General features: G+C 40.0%; 1 protein-coding gene across 21 annotated transcripts in view; it reads right to left on the bottom strand.

Moving 5' to 3' along the window:
- AGPAT4 (1-acylglycerol-3-phosphate O-acyltransferase 4) overlaps positions 1-21,367 on the bottom strand; it is an 81,987-nt gene that overhangs the window by 32,138 nt on the left and 28,482 nt on the right. For 18 of the 21 annotated variants that reach the window (XM_075748517.1, XM_075748512.1, XM_075748521.1 and 15 more), the window contains one exon: positions 5,514-5,683. The exons of 1 other annotated variant lie outside the window; for it this stretch is intronic. In XM_075748517.1, coding sequence (XP_075604632.1) covers positions 5,514-5,683 — 170 coding nt within the window. Of the gene's footprint in view, positions 1-5,513; positions 5,684-8,361; positions 8,505-8,920; positions 9,078-21,367 lie in introns of those variants that run through there. 2 more of the 21 variants (XM_075748529.1, XM_075748526.1) reach the window with 2 other exon arrangements.

The raw sequence follows: 21,367 nt of genomic DNA on the forward strand, positions 1-21,367 counted from the left end.
TGCTAAGATACTGTGTTAAATACAAATAACAATGTAGTTTTGGCTGCATACACGAACAATTACACAACTTCTATTAATATATAAAAATGTGCAAATGGACTACCGTGTTCACACACACCTATCAGTCCCATACAATAACTTCACAAAAGTCTCTTTTCACACCTATATTTAAGGCCATGCTCAGTTTTATCCAAGAGCAAGCTTCAACATAAACAACTTTTAAATAAAATTTGGGTTTCCTGGCATATGGAACAGATAGTTAGGGTTAAAAATTACTACATGTGCTTGGCAATTTTTTATGAGAAACTTAAAGCAAGATCATTAACAACTAATTTTTCATAATTGTTTTCTGCCTTGTCTACCAGCCAAGGAATAAACAACTATGGCCTCTTTTGGAAATGCACATATTTTGATGCCAATATAATGAGCCACTCAGAATAATGTTTATGTTTTGCCAAGGTAGAAAGACCATCAGCATTAATAATTTGGAACTGAAGACACCAGAAGATGAACAGATAAACCAGCAGGTTTAGCTTTAAAGCGCAGGCAATTTTTACTAATATAAATGTCTTCATCTCCGAGAAAAGGTTACTAAAATTACTAAAAAAGCTATTTTATCACTGCTTGGTCAGATCAAGCAACTAAGCAGAAGAGTACAGTGAATCCTGGCACAGAGCGTACTACTGTGCTTTTGGTGTAAGTCCTGAATAACACTTCCCTCCTTCAAACATGCCTGTGTCCTGATTTGAAGTTCTGGTGTCCAGTGGGTCTGCTTTCAAAGGGATGCTTAGCAGACACCTTGAAGAAACTAAATGCTACTAATGTGTTTAAATGCTGATACAGTAGCTAGGCTGTCCATCACTAAGAAAGTAAGTCCTAGGACTGGAATGCCACAGGCAGAGAGAAGGGCACAGCAGCGTGCAGGGACCTCTCACCAACACCATGTCTCTATTTACACAACCGAGCAACACACAGACGCTGGAGTTGGCATCTCATCAGCCACTGCACTGGCATGGGGTGGAAAAGCAGAGCATCCACAACACAGCCACGACAGTCACCCTGGCTCAGGATCGTAACAACAGCCCTGCCTTTTATTAGGAAACGCTGGTGTGGACAAAGCTCATCCTGTTGGGGCTGTTTCCAACTCTACAGAAAGCCATTAGCAGCATAGCTCCTCCTTCCCTCACAGCTTGTTGCAGCCACCTCTGTGCCAGGAGGAGTTAGGACTCAGCCGTCCCTGTGGATGTCCACGCCACTCACGGCAGCACAATGCTGACTTGGCATCAAGCACCCTTATATTCCCTCCCTCCTGCACACATCTCTGAGGTCTGGTAGCACAAGGAGGTGGGCATATGTCCCTGACTGGTGTCAAGGACTGAAAACAAAACAGGAAGATCCTTTCACAAAAAAACACAAGTGGAATACAGATGTAACTGATTAATAGTTTGGGCTGAACACAGGTTTGCCTGAAATCCCTGTTAACTTCTAGTCTTTGTGAAGTTTGCTGCCTTTTTCCAATTTCCAGCAACTAAAAAAACCTTCTAAGGTTTGGTGCTACAAACAATTACACATCAGTAACTTCAGCTACATAGAGTCCACCTGCAGCTAGTAAGACAATCTCAGTGGCTACAATAACTTGCAAGAGTAAAAACAAGCACAGAATTACTTCATGTGGTTTTCTCCTTCTCCACTATAAATGAATAGATCCCTGGCTCTCACCCAGCACTGTCAACTCAGTGCCTTCTAGCATTTTCAATGGGTGCTCCAAAAATATCATATTAAAAAAAAAATTAAAGTAAAATAAATATTAGAATTTTCTTTTTTTTTTCCCCCTCCTCCACACACACACTCTTCTCAAATTCTTAGCACCTTCCTTGGTTCTTTTTGCTACATTTTTTTGCACAGCCATTTAAAAACCTTCAAGAAAGCAGGGAACCTCGTGCCATCCAGGCACAAGTATTGAATCATTAGAAGAGAACTCAACTTCACAAACCTAACAAGCAAGAGACTATGCCACTCCCACTCCACCCCTCCTCTCCCCCGCCCCCCCAATTAGCAAAAAACCCTAAACCCACATTGATAAAAACAAAATCACATTGATAGAGCATTAGGCTATAAGGAAAAAGGAGAAAGCCACTACAGAAGAGAGACGAAAGAAGGAGCACAGCAATGTTGCAACTAAGACCAGGAGGGGCAGTTTTCACATCATAATTAAAAACAAAGAGGAAAAGGGAAAGACTTTTTTTCTTTTGGGGCCAGAAGGGGCAAGACAGGCTTAAGGAAGTTTAATTTTGTTTCTAAGTGAGCAAATCCAAGCAAAAAATTACAGCATTTAACAGCTTCATTTAATAGAAGTTCAAGCTTTAAAATACTGAGTCTGAACACGTGCTTGTGACACTGTTAAGAGCATTGCTGTTGTCTGCCAGGGCTGCAGGGTACAGCTGGATGTCACAACAAAGCCATTCTGTTGCCTGCTGCAGCCAAGCACGATCAGTCCCAACTCCTTCGGCCCTAAGTTGGCTTCACCTTCTCCCTCTTCCCTCTCCCCAGTCATCTCCCCTTTCTTCATTGGATTAGTTAAAGCAGGAGAGAGAGAAGGGGTGTCTGAAACATGCCAAAACAGGGTAGAGAAGTACCAGATGTAGGAGATAGGATGGCATGTGTAAGATTTCCTTTTCAGCAGCAGCGGACACAAGATCACCTTAGTAAGATGTTGGTAGATACCTGAAGTTTGCATAGAAACTTCATGAAGTACAAAATTGAACTGCGTTAAATATAAAATCCCGTTGGCTCACAAAGTCCCTGAGCCACAAAATGTTGGAGGCTGGGACACCACTTAGAAATCTCTCTGGACACTTGCCTTTCACTTGTTACCCCTTTTCCCAAACATCAGCCCTCAGCATAACGGTTCTTACATTATTAATTGTGCTGCCGCACCAAACCCTGAAGCTCTGCACACTGCAAACTCATGTAAGACAGTACAAAGTCAAACCAAGCTACACCCCTGTCATGGTTTAACCCCAGCCAGTAACTAAGGATCACACAGCTGCTTCCTTGCTCACTCACTCCTCCTCCCCCACCACCCCTCCCCAGTGGGATGGGAAGGAGAATGGAAAAAAAAAAACACCTCATGGGTTGAGATAAAGACAGTTTAATAGGATAACAAAGGAAGAGAATAATAATAATCAACAATAACAATTGTTATAATAATATAAGTAATGCACAAATGCAATTGCTCATGACCTGCAGAGAAGAGGAAAAAAAAACCCAACCCAAAACCAAAACCCGATGCCCAGTCTGTCTCTGAGCAGCGATCCCACCTCCCAGTTAGCTTCCCCAGTTATATGCTGAGCATGACATCATATGCTGTGGAATATCCCATTGGTCAGTTGGGGTCAGCCATCCCACCTGTGTCCTCTTCTCAACTCCCTGTGCACCTCCAGCCTGCTCGCTGGCGGCATGCTCTGAGAAGCAGAAAAAGCCTTGGCTCTGTGTAACCACTGCTCAGCAGTAACTTAAACATCTTTATATTATCAACACTGTTTTCAGCACAAATCCAAAACACAGCCCCATACCAGCTACTATGAAGAAAATTAACTCTACCCCAGCCAAAACCAGCACAACCCCCCATCTCTATTCATTCACTCTCTCTCACACTGCCCCAAGCCAACTACCAGTATTCCAATACAGACAATCCAATCAGGAAACTGTGTGTCATTTTCAATTATTTTTTAATCTGTCTTAAGACTAACCTCAACTGGTTGCCCCATCAGGGAAATGCACTGCTTTGCTGTGTAAAGACATCTACACAAATGAGAGCACATGGGAACTATTTCTTCCCGGAACAGTTTCTGGGAAGTAAAACCACAGTACATTACTCAAGACCAAAACAGTTTAAAAAATAAAATTAAATTAAATTTAAACCCCCCTATATATCAGTTCCTAAGAGAATCCTGAGATTAGCAAAAATACAAACTGAGTAATAACTGTAAGCATCTAAAAAAAAAAGGAAAAATTATTTTGAGTTAGTGCACCACAGTAATTGTTCAACAATTATGCTTCTATGCAGTGTTTTTTCTTATGCGTAGGGAAAAATATAAAACATTTAAAACATAATCCTGACTACTTTGGGAAACTATTAAAAAAAAATATTGAAACTAACGAGATTCAATCCAACCACACAGCACCAATGTAAACCAAGAGATTTTTGACCTTGTAGGCCTCTCTCAGTTTGTACCAAAATAATCCTTTAATCTTCTACAATGGTGCTTTCTGAAGCAGCACATGACCCTCTATAACACAGCTTTATCTAGAGAACTGTAGCTAGTAGGCTTACAAAATTAGATAAACTATACTAAAGCATCACCATATAATGAGCACATAGAAGGGAGAATGTTTTTGGCATGTACATCTGCCTGCCAGGAACAGGTTTCCCTACATCTCCTGCTGTCTCATGCTACCCTCCAGCTCTGTGCTCAAGTCCTAGACATGAAAGTAGAATTGTTCCTCAGTAATCAGGAGCCAACAGCCATTTTGGTAATATGCAAGGCCTGTAATGCTTAGGCTCATTCTCCTCCAGCTTTAAGGCCCCTTTTTATTTTTTTTAAGCAGACTGTGATTATTATAATTTGTAAGTGAATGGAGCGGTGCCCTATACATCCAGAAAATGCAGAGTCCAAAGGAAAGGCCAGAAAAAGTCATAGATTCACACAATCCAAGGTCAGGACTTTTGACAGTGGCCAATAGCAAAGTTAGAAGAGGATGCTGCAGAAGACCACCAAAATGAGGTATCTGTCTGCTTTCTTAGGAGGGAGGAACTCTTATCTAAATTCCTTGTAGGTAGGTAATGTCGTCACCACCACAGAATTGAGTCAAGCTGGCTTAGGAGGAGGGCATGAATCATCCCCATGAGCTGACAAGGGAAACAAAAAACCAACCCTGAAAACAAAAGCACATGTACTCCTAGCCTAATGGAAGAGTGTATTCAACTATGGATAATTCATTCCTCCCCCATCTCTTATTAGCTATAACCTGGTTACTGCTTTCACTTGAGATGGCAGCTTTTTCATTCTAAGAGACGGAGACTACATCATTCAAACTCTAGCCGTGGATTTGGAAGACTACACTGCAGAAAGCAAACAAATTCTACAATTTACTGGGAAAGAATCACAGAACAGCTCATCTTTCTGCAGCACAATGAACTGTAATAGTTACCTAGCACGCACACAGACAGAAACAACTGTAATGACCTCCACAGGTTAAAAAAATATCTCCATCAGCTTTAACAGCAATGCTTTTAACATGTCTGTGAACGCTGAAGCAATCCTGTCTCAGTATTCCACATACTTGCACTGCATTACTTTAGGTTCACCTCTCTAAGTCTGGACAGTGGCTGAGTGAAATTTGAGCACAGATCTGTTAACTTTCAAAAACACAAAGAATTTTTTTGTTTGTTTGGGTTTTTTTTGCATCCAAGAAAAGGAAGTTTCTTTTAAATGATAAACAAAACTCACCCCCAAGACCCCAAATCTTTCACAAAAGTTCCAACCACAGAGAAAGTCAATTTCAAAGTTGTGATTAAGGATTACGATGGCATTCTCCTTCCCATACTTGTGGTAACTCTCTGGGTCAGTGTAGAGGGTGCAATCGGTGCCTGACCACCATTCCAGCAACATCACCATCTCTGGAATAAATAATAAGAAATAAATGAATGTATGTAGTATATGCAAAGCCACAAATTAGTAACATGTTGAAAAGCATCAGTCACCTCAACAGCACAGAGCAAAAAAAAGTCTGTAATGAAGCTGAAATGCTGAACAGAAACCACACAGTCACACATCTTGGTATGGCAAGGTAGGGGGAAGAGTAGAGAAGGGAAATAAGATTGCATGGAAAGAGGGAGCACAAATTTTCCACAGTGATACTGAGAAAAAGGAGTTTTAATTTATTTGAAATCTGCAAAGTCAGTGCTACAAGTTATTGCATCAAAATACATGTAAAATTAGTATTTATGGTTTATAACAAAATCACTTGAAGAACAGAACAAGTTTGTAGGAGAAACAAACACACCTATTCCTGCCACATACAGGTCCTCATGCTCCTCTAAAAACAATTATAGACCAGAAAGTAGTTTGGACAAGACATCTGAAACCAGGTCTGTTTCATGGACACTTCATGCATCATCCTGTTAACTCATCAGAAGTAACAGTCATATGCCCTGCTACCACTGATGCAGTCTACATTTGACAGGGGTGCATCAATCATCCAGAGCAAAGCCAATAGCTCAGACTGTGTCAAGAACATCCATTCGTAGACAAGATGGGTGGCTAGCAAAGCATGCAGAGACAAGAATACTTAATAGTATAACTATCTGCACATCCCTTAGTTGACGAACTAATGAAGCAAACGGGGGGGGGGGGGGTGGGGGGGTGGAAGAGGGGTGGGGAAACAGGGAAAAAACTGTTAAATACTTCAGAATCACTCTGGATTAGCACTCAGATTTGTTCCCAAAACCTAATTGTAAGAAATGATACAAGGATTGGTAGGACAGTGAGGGCTATTTAAAACACAGCTGTACTTACAAGCTGGAGAGTGGTTGCTCTGCAGCCTCCTAGTGACTATCATATAGCCTTCACCCTCCTATTTGCTTATCCCATTATCAAGCAGAGGCAAGAAGTAGACTTTGTTTTGCTTGTAACTATAAGCCTGACCACAAGACTTGCAAATCAAATCCTTATTTAGCAACACCTCTCTGGTCTGGGGCTTGGGAAGTTAAGGTGTCAGTAAAGCCAACAAGCATGGAGAGCTCTATCTCCATGGAGATGGAAAAAGAAAAATCTAAAAGCAGTGGCTCTCCTCAAGCAACCCATGTCCTGAGCTGGGGGGACCACAGGACTCATGAGACCTGTCTGTCAAGACAGAAAAGAAGAGGAGCCAAGAGACACATTTGCTTCCTGTCAAAGCTATCACAAAACTGCACCAAAGCAAAGAGCTAACGTGAAGGGTTGTTCTCTGCTAAGTGACATGTATCCCCTTCTCAGGGCACATCTGTGCCATATGAATGTGTCTGCTGGAAGGATGACGCACCTGAGATGCTCTCCCAGCTTCAAGGCAAGCCCAAAAGCACCACAAATCCTCACTCACATCAGGGAAGATCAAAACCAGACCTTTCTTGGAAACACTTCCGAAATCGTTTCAATTCAGGTCCCCCACTGGCCTCAACTAGTGACCGAAAACAGCTAGCAACAAGTCATCTACATTTTCAGTCATCATTAGCAAAATTAATTGGATGACATTGCACTGTACACTGGAGAACAAGCATCAGTGACATGAATGAATTTTATCTAACAGTGCTACAGCCAGGCTAATAGACAATCTCTATTCAAATAACATTACCTTAACATGATAAAACCATGTTTACGGCACAGATAAATGACTGACTTGTCCGTGTCCCTGGTTATGTCTAATCAGGGCAGGTAACTACTACCGTGGCAGGAGTACATATTATTCAATGCATGCTATCATGCATCAAAACAATAGTCAGCAATGCAGAGGGAAACTGTCATATGTTAATGGAACAATGATTTCACTGGTTGGAAACCGATTTCCCAATGAAAGCCAAAGATGTTCACACCTCTGTGAGAGAGCTGTGCAGATACAGAAGCATACACATGGCTGTACCTCCAGACTCCCCCTGCTAAGAGCTGCCTTGTGACACACATTCGCAATTTTACATCTTTCCAAGGGTGTAGATTTCTTTTAGATCTGTAATGGAAATAAAAGCTCTCCACTCCCCAAAACACAGCAAAATTGAATAATAATTGGGAAAAAAAAATGTACCATACTGTAATTTGCAAACCTTTACAGAATCTACAGTCACATCCTGCGGCAGAACACAATCACAGAAAAGAAAGAATGTTAGTGACAGGATTAGTTTGTCCTTTGCTTAACTAGGAACCCAACTAAAAGAAGAAATGACTGCCAGATGGGATTTTCTCTTTTAACCTCTACTGCCTCTAAACCTATTCCCTAAAACAAACAAGAGATGATGGCTGTGAGGCCCTCTTGAAGAAAAAGCCAACTTTACCTGAGAAAAATACAACTTCAAAGCCATCCCACTTCAAGTGTGGTGGTTTTTTGTCTTTTCCTAAGGAATTTGAACAAAACTAATAATACATCGTGAATCTCACTATACAGGTGTGCCACATGCATAGAGCTCTTCAGTTATATATTTTCAATCTCAAATACATTCCAAAAAAGCATAGACAATAATATTTCTATATGTGGTTTGATTCTTTAGGCTTCACATAAGCAGGATTTTTGTTTGAATAAATACTGCGGAAATAGGTCCCTATTCCTCACCGCACATACCCATTTGTCACTGATAGGCTCACACAGTTGCTGCAGAAACACAAAACAGGAACTGAATGCCTCTGTATTTAATACAACAAATACCATCTGCCAGCCCTTAAGTTCTTAACATGTTTCTTCCCCTCATCTTCCCTACTCTTTCTTTTCTCTTCTTGCCAGCCTCCTTTCTCTTTGTGGTTCTCAAGCAATGATTAGTAGTGTCAGTTTGCGCTACTCTTGCATCATGGCACCAGCTTACTTCCACAACCTGCCACAGAAATTTATTACCCAGAAATTTGCTGTGGTAGCTCAGCAGCACAAGGTCATACATACACACTCTCTTTCCCTCCTTCACAGTGTAGACCATCAGTGCAAGTTTCCTCCTCTGTACATTAGTCAGACTGTATAACTAAAAATTTATATAAGGGGGGGAAAAGATTCTCTTGCTCCCAATCAAGGCTGGTCTAAGATTTCTAAGGCTTCTCCCCACCCCCTTTCACAATGTTTTAGAGTTTGAACATCGTAACTGAGCTGGTAAAGTCACATTCACACACATCATGGGGGTTCCTACCTTGCAAAGCAACTCCTCCAGTGACGCATCCACACAGTTAATGCAAAGGAAGGATTAAAACCAAAAGAACTTGAAATCTCTCATCCGTGCTTTGAAGGTAGACTCCTTGCAGTAGGTTACAACTAGCTTCAGGAGAGGCTGATGGTAGGGAGAAAACATGCCTTCAAATGCCTAATATAGATACTTGGTCTGCTTAAGAATTTTGAGGTTTTCTACCTTTCTGGAATAAAAAAAACCCACCTCACCCTGCTACACAGAACAACCCCTACCTCCTGCAATGGAGTAGAACACTTCCTAGCCCTTCTCTGCACAAATCTGAACTGCCTCAATGCCTGCACTTATAAAACAAATAACTAAAAAGAAAACATCTCCAAGGTTGACCTAACTATAACTAGTTGTATGAAAAACATTTAAGGGAAGAAGGGAAACACACGCAGAGAGACTTATTATTTTCTCACACACTGAGACTTACTATTTTCAACCTCAAAGTTTTGCAAGAATAAGTGATTAGAACAGTTAACATTGCTCTTCTATAGAAGTTGTAATTCCTTTAGCTAACTACTCTTGATAAGCCATGAAAACATCTGCTTACAAGATTAACCATAAAATGCCTATTTTAAAATGCAATTAAAAGCATAGTTATGCATTGACTCAATAAGTACAATAATTTGAAGATCTCAAGTAAGTACATAACCTGCTTTAAAGAGGAACAAAACTGTTTCCCTCTATGATATTCTTCATTTTCTTTAACATATGTATCAAGGCAACACCAAGAGAACTTAGAAAATTATTATGAGAATATATGGTAAAACCATAGTAAACTCTCCAATACAAGTAAAAAGCTAGACAAGTGGGCAAGCTGTGACCACCATTTCAAAGACCAGACAGGGTGGATGACTGCCTGATGAATGAGTACATTGCATAAGTAAAAATAAGGCTGTCAGACTGACAGATAGTGTAGTCCAGTACATGTCTGTCTGTGGAAGAATGACTTGCAATAACAACTTACTGCCTTTCCAGATTTTCAGACTACACCTACTAGGTGCACCTCCTGAACATTGTCCACAGAATGAATTAAGTCTACATGTAACTAAGAAAAGCAAGACTACTCAAAAGCTCTCTGTGTACCACAGACAGGGTTAAACCCCCGAATGATACCTACTATATTAACTGCAAAATTGCCTAGGAGGTTTCCAAAACAATTCCAAGTATCAATGACTCCACAGCCTCCTTGCACAATCTATTCTAGTGCTTCATTATGCCATGTAATCTGACCAGTCACTCATTTCTGGTCTCCAGTCCCTTCTCTGCAGGAGGTACAAGTAATTATGAGGAAAACTTGAAGGCAGGAGTATTGCTGTAAGCCTGCACTGATTAGGTACATGAAACAATTGGAGCTCAGAGCTGGAACATTATCTCACATCTACAAGAAAATTTTTTTAAAAAATTATTATCAAAAAGCATATACATATTTCCTGTGAGGGGAACAAAAATCTAGTTCTTGGGGAAAAAACCTGCAGCTGGAAAGTCAAGCAATGCTTTTCCCCTTTCCCCCAAATGAGGGGGACGTCATTCATAGAGCCCAGCCAGACAAGGCAGCAGCTCTCCAGCTTCAAGTAGATTCCCTTTCACTCATTACTCTGCATCACCAACACATGCAGGTGTGCATGTGAGCACCAATGAGGTGTAATGGAATAATCTGGTCCACTCCAAGACAGAGGTCTTGTTTTTCAACCTGTAGGAAAAATGCGTAAATTGACTGGTTTAAACAGAAAAGAAAACCAAAATCCAGCCCTCTCTTGCCTCAGCACCACCACCCATTACCTACCCCCCATTTAACCTAGCTGGTGATATAATCACTGTGATTTTTGGACTTCTTTCCCCCTCCTTTAAAGCTGTTTTGCAGCAAAAGGTGGGAGGCTGATGAGAAGAAAATCACACACACAAATTTAAAAAACAAAACCAAACCTTTCTCTATGGGCTGCAGATCTGCTTTTGGAGATTTTGGCCCAAATCCCCACAGGAGATCCTGTAAGCAACTCCCTTCACTAACACTTCACTGAATTACATGGCTATGCTTTTAGGGACAGAAATCACCAACAGAGAGGAGTGATGACTCTAATTCCCCGCCCATCACAGTAAGTTACTGGATGCACTTGCAAGGAGAAGGATAAACACAGCCCAGCCATTTCATATATTCAGTCTTCAAGACTCATTTATTTCAGCATTTGCTTGCAGGAAATTCTTCTAATGTACTTTTCTTCACCAATCTTATATTCCAATAAAGACGATGTGCTGCTTTTGCAATAAATGACTGAGGTCAGTATAGCATGTGCTAATCAAAGGAATTAGTACCAACAGTGAAAGAAAACATGCCGCTTGGCAGGTTCCTATGACACCAACATTTGCTTTGTATGGGCATGAAACCAGGCAGCTGCATCTCTCCAGATGTGGTTTCTTGTTGCCCAAAACACCATAGGCTTTTTCCTACTGTGCATGGGAGCACCACCACAGAGGAACTGCTTAGCAAAGAAAAAATGGTTACAGAACATCCACTGCAAGTCACTGTGCAAGAGGAACACCAGTCTTGTTTCAACACTTTCTTTTAAGCAACTTCCTATATACACACACACTGAAAATAATTTTTTCTTCATGCATCTTTTGCCTACTTGTAGGTTTTAATTATTTTTAAGGCTGCATATCTTTAATTTAAGAAATACCATCCATACCTCACTATTTGACTAAACCTCTTCACTGTTAAGAATGGTACATTACGACCATAAGGTTTATAATAAAAGACCTCACGTTCAATTCTTCATGGGAATTAGTTATCAGCAGGAGGACATGACAGCTCAAAACAAAGTCCAAAAGCTACCAACTCCAGCTAGCAAGCCACCCCAAGAAGTTTTTGGGAAGAAGTTACTAATGCTCTTACAGAAGAAAGTTAATTGAGAAGAAACGACAACATACATCTGTCCTGAGCACATATGCATGTTTTCCATGTTGGTGGATTCACATGAGTGACTACTTCTTCCTCTCAAAGAAAGCCTGATCTACAATATAGTAAAACCAGTCAGAAGATCGCTGAAAAGGATGATTATGAAGTTATGGTTTCTGTCACCTCCACAATGCCTGTGTATCTCCAACGATCATAGGTGTTCCATGGACAATTCCCTGTCTTTGTACTGTATCTCTAGTCTCCCCAAATCCACAGGTCCAACCCTTTTTCCTTTCACAGGCTAATGGATGAATAGACAAATTAACTTTTGATCGACTGTTCTAAATCCGAATTTAACCTGAAGATTGCAATTTCTCTTTTAAGCTTGAAGAAGGCTTTCTGCACGCAAATCCTCTCCAGTTTTCCAGGTATGTCAACTGTTCTAATAAGAAACAATACTTTTAACTACAAATAATTTATATTATCCATTTTTCTTAACTCTAGATCAAATGTCTTCAGCTGATCAGACAACATCATACCAAACAGTAAAGACCAGACACACTACAGCCTCCAGTTATCCATGTGGTCAGGCACTGTTGCAGTACTTCATGATGTCTAACAAATTGCACTTCACACAAGTAATCCCCACAGCCCCAGAGAAAATTAGGTTGGGCTCCAGATGACAGTAGCGATTAACAGCACTAACCTACTCCTCTACCTTGCACAAACTTTGTCTCTCTGAAGCAACCAGCATCATGTGCTATCTCAACTGCTATATGCATGCAACTATTTCTAAAGTGAATTTGAATTTCAAAATGACGGATTTATGCACTACACATCACCTTCCTGAAGTTTAACATAGGTTTCTGGCATGCATTTCAATAATGCATTCTGCTGAGGTGGCCTTGCAGAAGGCATTCGGGAGAAGCACGCTTAGAGTGGTTCTGTCCCAACTGATATGTGATGTCTATACTTTGAAGCAGTTTTCCTGAGAAATGTACATAAGGGATATCAGGAAAAGTTTTTCTCTGTCCTTACTAGAAGAAAGCATCTTATCTCAGCGAGCAGTAGCTGAGGTCAGGTTTCTGTGAATATTAGGTTATGCTTTTTATGAAATTATTCAGTATTTGATGTACACAAACCAGGAAGTCTAGTACGTTCATGTGTATGAGCACTGACAGGCGGAAGAGATGAGTACTGGGAGAGGAAACATAAAAAGAGTAGGTGAGAAACAAAAGAAGGTGTGAAGTGTTCTGCAGTGCTCAGTGATACAGCATTTGATAGCCCTCATCAGTTAGTTTCGCTTGCGCTTGCACAGCAACCACTTTCTAAAGAGACAGCCGAACAACTTTCATACTCTTGCACACAGACCCACCCTGGGACAAAGCAAAATACCACCTGATCCATCACACCTCCCTCTCCTGGCATGCCTTCATCAAGTATGATCCTGCATCATGCCTTACCCAAGGGAGCGTGCAAGGACTAATTTCTGTGTCCTGCTGATGAAGTTGTTGCAGCAACGATAGCTAGGATGAACAGTCCATAGGAGGTTACTCCAGTTCTCATTTTGATGGTTAGGATGGCGTATTACTATCTAAATCCTAAAACAGAAGCTGAAGTGAGAACAAGGTGACCTGTATTAAGAATAAGCAAGTGCCATCTTAAATTGATAGATTAAAAAAATCAAATCCAATAATTATGCAGTGGTTACAATTCTGGTCCCAAACTTTTATAAAAGATCAAATGCATGGACAATACCTTGCCACCAAGTATTTGAATCTCTGCGGTTTCTTTTCAAGCTCTTTCCTGATACCAAAAGGGCTAGGCACAACTTGCTCTGCATAGAAGTGGAGAATCTGGCATAACTTAATAAACTTTCAGAAGAAATATCAACTATTTACAGGACTTACAGCATATAGAAACAGAGGAAAGAAAAGCAAATAATTGAAGATGCAAACACAACTAAAAAAAAAACTCACTAGGTAACAAGAAGAAAAAATTACAAATACTGTTAAACACAGAAGCCACTAGATGGGCAGACAGTTAAAGAATTTTACCAGTTTTGTCCAGGATTTCAGAGATCAGAAAGAAAGACCTGATACATTTGTAAACCTTTGCATAGCACAGGCCAAAAAAGAACCCACATGCTAGTAAAGAAAAGGCTAGGAGAGACCGAGTGGAAGTGCAAGTCAAGACTGTGACCTAAGTTTTAAACAAAGTAGATTTTTACTTTTTGTTCCTCAATAGCTAAGGCCATGATATTTCTTTTTGTGAAAAGACAGTATGCGCAAATCAGGTGGGTTTGGATTTAAGTGAATGAGAGATCAGGAGAATGGATGAATAACCCATTCCACTGGGATAAACGCAGAAGTCTGCTGGATGAACTCCATACTTCATTTGATTATAGAAGGAATTTTTTTCATATTATTTGAGAAAAACATATGTTATGGGTTAACCCCAGTCAGCAGCTAAGCCAAGGAGCTAGGAAGAGCTATGCTTCTATACCAACTATTTCTGAAGCAGCTCAAACCCCCCTCATACGTTGCTAATATCTTTTTCATTTGGGGTGCTGTGGGCCTCAGATCCTCTATACCCCCCAGAATATTAGGATGTTATGATGTCCATCTTGATACAGTGTTCCCCAAAACTGTATCTCTTTTTTGACCCTGCTTTGTTTTATGACAAAATCGGCTTTCAGAAAAATCTGGATTATTCTCTTTCCTTTCTCAAATGCTGTGCAAGCACTGTTCAGCAATAGCCAAAACACTGGTGTGTTATCAACACTGTTTTAGTTACAAATCCAAAACACAGCACTATACAGGCGGGGGAAAAAAAAAAATCTGTACCAGCTAGACCCAGTACTGCTATAAATAATTCACTCTTTCTGATTAGATTTTGTCTTTCAATGGTGAGCAGACTAATGATTACAGCTAATGACTAAGACAGTCATTCAGTCATTCCTAGCCAGGATGAGAGAAATTTCTGTAGATAAGCAAGAGCGTCCCAACAACAAAACAAACACTTTTGCCCTAGTATCATCAATGAGAAAGCAAGAAGGAAGACTGTTGACAAGGAAGCAGTATGAAAATAAAGGTAATGCAATTCTCATAATCTAATGGATTTCAACTCAGGGAGACCCAGATGATCTCCCAGAATACTGGATCAGAGGTGAAATGAAGTCTCATCAGAAAAATAATTTCGGACTGAGCATAGCTCCATGTTTTTAAAAATAGAGAAGAGTAGAAACAGACTGGTGAGTAAATAAATGATCAGGGCAACTACAGACACAGTAATCAGGCCTCAGTACTACATGGGAATGAAAACAAAACAAAACTAAAAAGAGTTATTCAGAAGTGATGTCAGCAAGAGTTGGAATTCAGGAAAACAAATCCTCTGTAATTTTTCAGAGGAAGGTCTATATGTCATTATCTGGTAAGTCTGATTTTATAGACAAAAGAGAGACTTCAAATCTAACACACCCAGTCTATACTAAGCCACTCATATAGTACAATAAAAGAAATTGCTATAAAACCAAAGAGAAACTGAAGATTAGTAAACAGCTGTAAAAGAGAACTAAACACAACTATCTGTTTTGGTTGTTTTTTGGTCACTCTGGATAAAGATAGATCTCCTTGAAGTGTTTCTGAGGACTAAAACATTCAACGCAAATCAGTAAATTTTGTGGATGATATAAAGTCAGAACACACTTTAAGAATCAGATGACCTTGAGAGGTAAGGCAACAGAAATGGAATTAATTGTGATAGGACAGATCATTGTGTGATGCCTTGCAGAACTAATAAAACAGAGCCTCATAATTTGGAAATGACAGAGAAGAGAGGTATCTGGGAACATTAGCTTGACACTGAAAGTTTCTGCTCTGTTCATATTATGCAGCTCTAACAAGGAAAAAGATGGCATTAGGATGTTTGCTCCTGGAGAGAAAGGGAATAGTGCATTGCATCACTGAGTTAATCTTTGGGCCAGCACATTAGTACCAGACATCCATGTACAGGCAAAAAAAGCTGAAACAAAGCAGATGCAGACCAGGGCTATCAGGATGACCGGAAAATAGAAAAGCTTGGCTCACTCAAGCTATCAAACAAATGCTGAAAGAGGACTGGGTTGCTCCCCATAAATATGGCTTAAGGAGGCAGGAGGTTAACAGTGCAAAAAAAGAACAATTTAAGCTAAATAACACTAGCACAAGAACAACTGTGTCTAAAAATACAGGTATCTGATATTCTGAAGCTTCTTCTAATTGCTTTGGCAGATTAAAAATACCTAACAGCTTTATAAATTGAACAAGATTCATCTGAAAGTACATTATGCTGCTGCTGCTAGAAACAGTACAAATTTCAATGATACAGGAACTCCTTTCTAGTCCTATTTCCTGACATCAGGAAAAAAAAGTGAGAATTTCCAAACAGACAATGTCTCCTCTCTTCCATCACTGCTTGAGAAACACACTGCAGAGCTATGCTACCACAGGCTGCAAGGAGCATTCACTGGACAAGGAGCAAGCAGCAACATGCACAGGCTTCTGTTTAAGCAGGGTAGCACCAGCCAGAAACCTTTCCCAAAGGAGTTCTCAGCTGAAAATCATCAGGGGCCAGGATCTGAAAATTCAAGTATGCACAAAAGCAAATGCGAACCAACTTAATAGATGTCATATTCTTAACTTGTATTTGTTCAATCACAATTGACTTCTTTGGCATAACAAATGATTAGCATTTCCTTAATTATAGGCCGATCAATATTGTCCATACTTAGGACTCATACTTTCATGTAGAACAACAGCCCGCACACTCATGTGACTGGTTTTTTTACCATACGCATTGCTTATATGTACAAATTAGATCATCTAAAGATTAGGGAAGTTATTTGACTCTTAAGTGAATCTTTAATGTTTAATCCACATATTTAGGAAGAAAACGTATTTTCACATAATTTCTCTCCTTCTACCATGTATTCTTACAGTAGTCTTAATTTCTACATGTAGCAAGTTTATCTTCTTTAGTTTCAAATCAAACAAAAATTTGGACTTTGGAAAGAAAGCATTTCAGAACAAAATGGCATGTCAAGAGAGAAAATCCCATTATTTTTGTTGTTCTAAAGCCATACCTTCAAAATGTTTAACCTGCATTTTCAGTTACTGACAAGCATGGATGTAAAGTTATCTCAGAGAAAAAAGACTGATGACAGAAGAGACTACCAGTTGCCAAAGAAAGAGATCTCTGGCATAAATTGGAAGAAAAGTTAATTTAATTAGGAAACTGAGCAAAAAGTAATTTAAATCCTAAGAAAATATGTAGTGCTTTTAAATAAAGCCTCTAGTTACTATGAGTTACATTTCAAAGGCATGTAAACACATAAAAAGAAGGAATTACCATTTCTGCAGAACAGCAGAACAAGAAAACTAGGGGTAATGGCATCTAAGGTTTCTGTACTTTTCCCATAATATTCGTGTTTGGCTTTTGATTTCAGATAACTAGCGCATTCATAAGAAATATCCACACATTACCAGAAATAATATGCTACAAACTATTTTTAGACTTAAGGCAGATAACTTCTACTTAGTCTTCTTATGTACAAGATATTCTATTTGAATTTCAGGACTGGAAACAAAGCTGAATATCTGTATTATATCAGAGTTAATGGTGAATAGCCATGGAACCTCTATCACTTTGAGAACATTGTTCAGAACAAAACCATTACTCATTTTTCACTGGCATTCCACGAATTCCTTGTCTCTGCCTGCAATCTTACAGCATCTCATCACATGAGGTCTTGAGAGACAAGAACTATGTCCCGGTGCTTATTTTAGCTTCTTAATCCCTATCAGTGACTTTCACAAAGTGTTCTTTAAAGGGACAATAAGGTCAGAAACTACAAACAAATGGCTTTCATGAATTAAAAATAAAGTACTACAGATCAAATACACCTATCAAGTACACATAAAGCTGTGATTTTTGTACTGGGTGTAGTGTGTAACGCCTCAAGCTGAAGTTATCCAGATATATAAATATACAAAAATCTCTACTTTTTCTAACCAAAGAACAGAATACACATCAGAAACAGTACATTCTGTTAAGACAGACATACACCCAAAGTATACAATAATATTACACCACAGGTAAGGACACCAGTGCCTCTCAATTCACATTGTGCCTGCAGTAATATTTCCTCAAAGCTTAAGCGCAACAAGAAAATTAGAAAATGAATCCACAGGCAGAACATCATGACCTGCTCAGATAGCCTGCAGCTCGTGTGCTCCAACAGGTGAGGATGTGAAGACACCACTAACTTGCAACTTGCCTAACCACTCACTGCTCAGACTAAAAGGGTGCCCACAAAAAAACACATTACTGGCTTCCTGCCCTGTAGTCCTAGTGGCTGAATATAACACTGCAGAAATACTGCACATAGATGTACTGCTTCTTGCTTTTGCATGTCTGCTGCAACAGCGTTGTACTCTTACAATTATTTGTGTTGAATAGTTTTCCTAGGAAACACAGGTTTAGATTACATGGTACATGGCAACATTGCATAATCAACAGGCTTTGAGTTTATGCTCTTCTATTCAGTTTCTAAAAAGGCAGCCTCTGCCAGTTCCAAAAGGCAGGCTGTGCTTCTCTGGTAACCCAAGACATCTTCCTATTCAATGCTTTGGCAAATTACAAAGAGTAGCAGCCAGACATACCATTTCAGGTACGTACAGGAGGAACAGCTATTGCTTCTTTTAAAAGGCAGGATCTGACTTGTCACAGTAGTAGCAAAATAAAGACCCATCATGCAAACAAGGCGTGCATGTGTTGGGAGTAGAGAGACAGCACAAGATCAGATGCATACGCACCATTGGTATTTCTTTCAACTTTATCACAAGTATTTTTAGCACAACAGAATCACAGAAAAAAAGAGGAAAAACTTCAAGATTGAAGCAGGCGACACAATATTACACAAAGTGTATCAGGTACCAGAATTTTCTCCCATGACAAACTGATCAAAATTGTACAGAAATCCCAGAACAAAGAAGGCAGCCTATTGCAAGAGTCAGTGATTTCCTTGAACGTAGCTAAAGAATTCCTTTCTGAATTATCTTCACTACCTTTGTTGCCCCAATTTTCTCAAAATTAAAGATACACAGGACCCATGCGACTCATTGACTTGGATCCAGTGTTTATCAGCTTGCAAGGTGATGGAGACAAAATTATCCTCTTCCCATCCTCCAGGCTATACACACTACTGATTTACTCTGCTTTAACTCATGTAGGCTGACATTTCCTCTTTCCATTAGGAAGACTTACAGATTTTTAAGATCAACCCTTCCTGATGGTCATCTGGACTTCTCACAGGACTTTAGCCACTTGAAATTGAGAGAAGCACGGTAATAGCACTGGTTCTGGTGGCTATATCAGACCCATCAAGGGCAGACTGCAGAGTTGTTAGGTTGCCAGCTGGCACTGTGCCTGAGGTCTTTGAGATTCTGTGCAGGCCATTTGGATCTTCTTTAAAAGTCTTGCCTAAAAAGCTGGAAAGTGGAAAGCCAGTGCAAATAAACACTATCTAGCATTTGAATTTACCGACCTTATTTGAAGGTCTAGACAATAACCCCCGTGTTATCAACACTGCTGCTTCCATGTCTTTGCAACAGCTTGCACCACAATGGAAGCAAGAAGAAGGGACAGGAAAAGCCTAGGGGTACTCCAGTACTCTCTCATTATGGGCCTGTTATTTGAAATACTAATTTTTACCCGTTCAGATCTTTCTCCAACTGGAATTGCCATGTAGCCTGATAGCAGTGGAAGAAGCAATGTCGGCAAATTCAGCTGAAGGACAGAAATCACTCATGACCCAGGCTGCTATGAGCATCATTTCTTCCAATTTTTTCTGTCTATGAACCTTGTGAAAAAACAGCATAGGAGCAGAGGACAACATTCCAGCCCGATGGCATGCAAAGGCTCCTCCAACAGCCTGGCTCTGTGGAATGAATCTTGCATGGAGGCTTCCACAAGGAAGAACTCAACCCAGTCTACCAAATCCAGATGTTGCAGCATATCAGATCACTCCTTGACACAGTACAGCAGTGGGCCAAGCAAGCAGATCTTAAAAGTTATCTTAAAAGTTCAGCAAGGAAGACTTTGATTTATGAACTATCTGCAAGAGGTACATCCTCTTGCAGAGAAAGATGCCTGGGGTGTGGGGGTAGAGCTTCTTCTACAGAGGGCCCAGATCAAGGGGCCAGCCCCAAACCTGAAAAGGAAGTCTCTCTCTGCTCTTAGCTAAGAAAAAATGGCTAACAGCAAAGGAAAAATAAATCTAAAACAAGACTCAAAACTTTGTTTTAAAATACATGTTGATTTTCAAACCAGAGCTGGCTATTTGTAACAAAAAGGCCCACACAACTCAACAAGGAATGTGGAGAGGAAGCAGGGTTTCACTTGACATCTGGGGGGGGGGGGGGGGGCACAGTGGGAGCCCTAGGCTGGCCACAGAGCCCACTGCCATTGCTCACCTTTTAGATGTAGAGAGCAAAGGCAGGGCATGCAGTGTATAGAAACAGTCCCCAGGCAAGCGTGCAAGACAGCGTTCTTTTATAGAGCACAGGGTGCGCACAGGCTGCTGAAAGCAGAGCTCACTGATAATTGCTCAAAGGCATGCTCTACGCAGAGGTAGCCCTGTGACTGGCAAAGAATAATATGCTAAAAGGAACACCTCATAAGTGTGTCATTTGGAATACTAAAGTACAAACAAAGCTACCGCTTTAGAGTGGTAGCAATCACCTCCTCCCAACACTTAATAATTTGTCAACATAACTTCAAGATAAAAATCACAGATGAGGACAGAGGATGAAATATTATGTAGCTAAAAACCAAACCAAACAAACAGTAAAATCCCATCCTACCCTCCTAGCTGGTTCTGTAAACTGTAAGAATGGAATGCAACTTTAAGCTGAAATGTGATTTTTGCATTAGTCATAATTAAACATTAGTTCCTGAAGACTGATGGTACACAGATTCCGCCCCCCACCCCCCAGTACCTATTACTGACATTTACTTAAATTGGCCAGATCTTTAACTAGCATAAAAATAATCCTGGACTCCAGTGTAGTCACTATTATGCCATGTTGAGTTACACAAAATAAAGATTAGACTCGTCACAACCATTACAAAGCTAAAGCTTTATCTGTGATTTGATCTTCTTGGCAATTTAACCTTAATGCTTGCTTAGTCATAGAATTAAAACCTACATGTACACATCCATGAACTAGCTAGTGTAATAAGTGAAAAATATGTTGCTTTATTGAAACATTATGGTTGTAATTTTGAAGGCCAACATTATACAACTATAGTTCTGGTGTTTGCTGTGCCTCAACTCTATGAACACGATCCATTTCATTTTCTTACAGAAGGAAGACAACAAACACTTTAATAATAAAACATGTTTCACCCTTTTTGATGGAATGTCATCAGTGTTTTCTCAGATGAAACATACCAAATTAGATAAACTA

This window comes from Balearica regulorum, chromosome 3, assembly GCF_011004875.1.
Source record: "Balearica regulorum gibbericeps isolate bBalReg1 chromosome 3, bBalReg1.pri, whole genome shotgun sequence".
NCBI classification, from domain to species: domain Eukaryota; kingdom Metazoa; phylum Chordata; class Aves; order Gruiformes; family Gruidae; genus Balearica; species Balearica regulorum.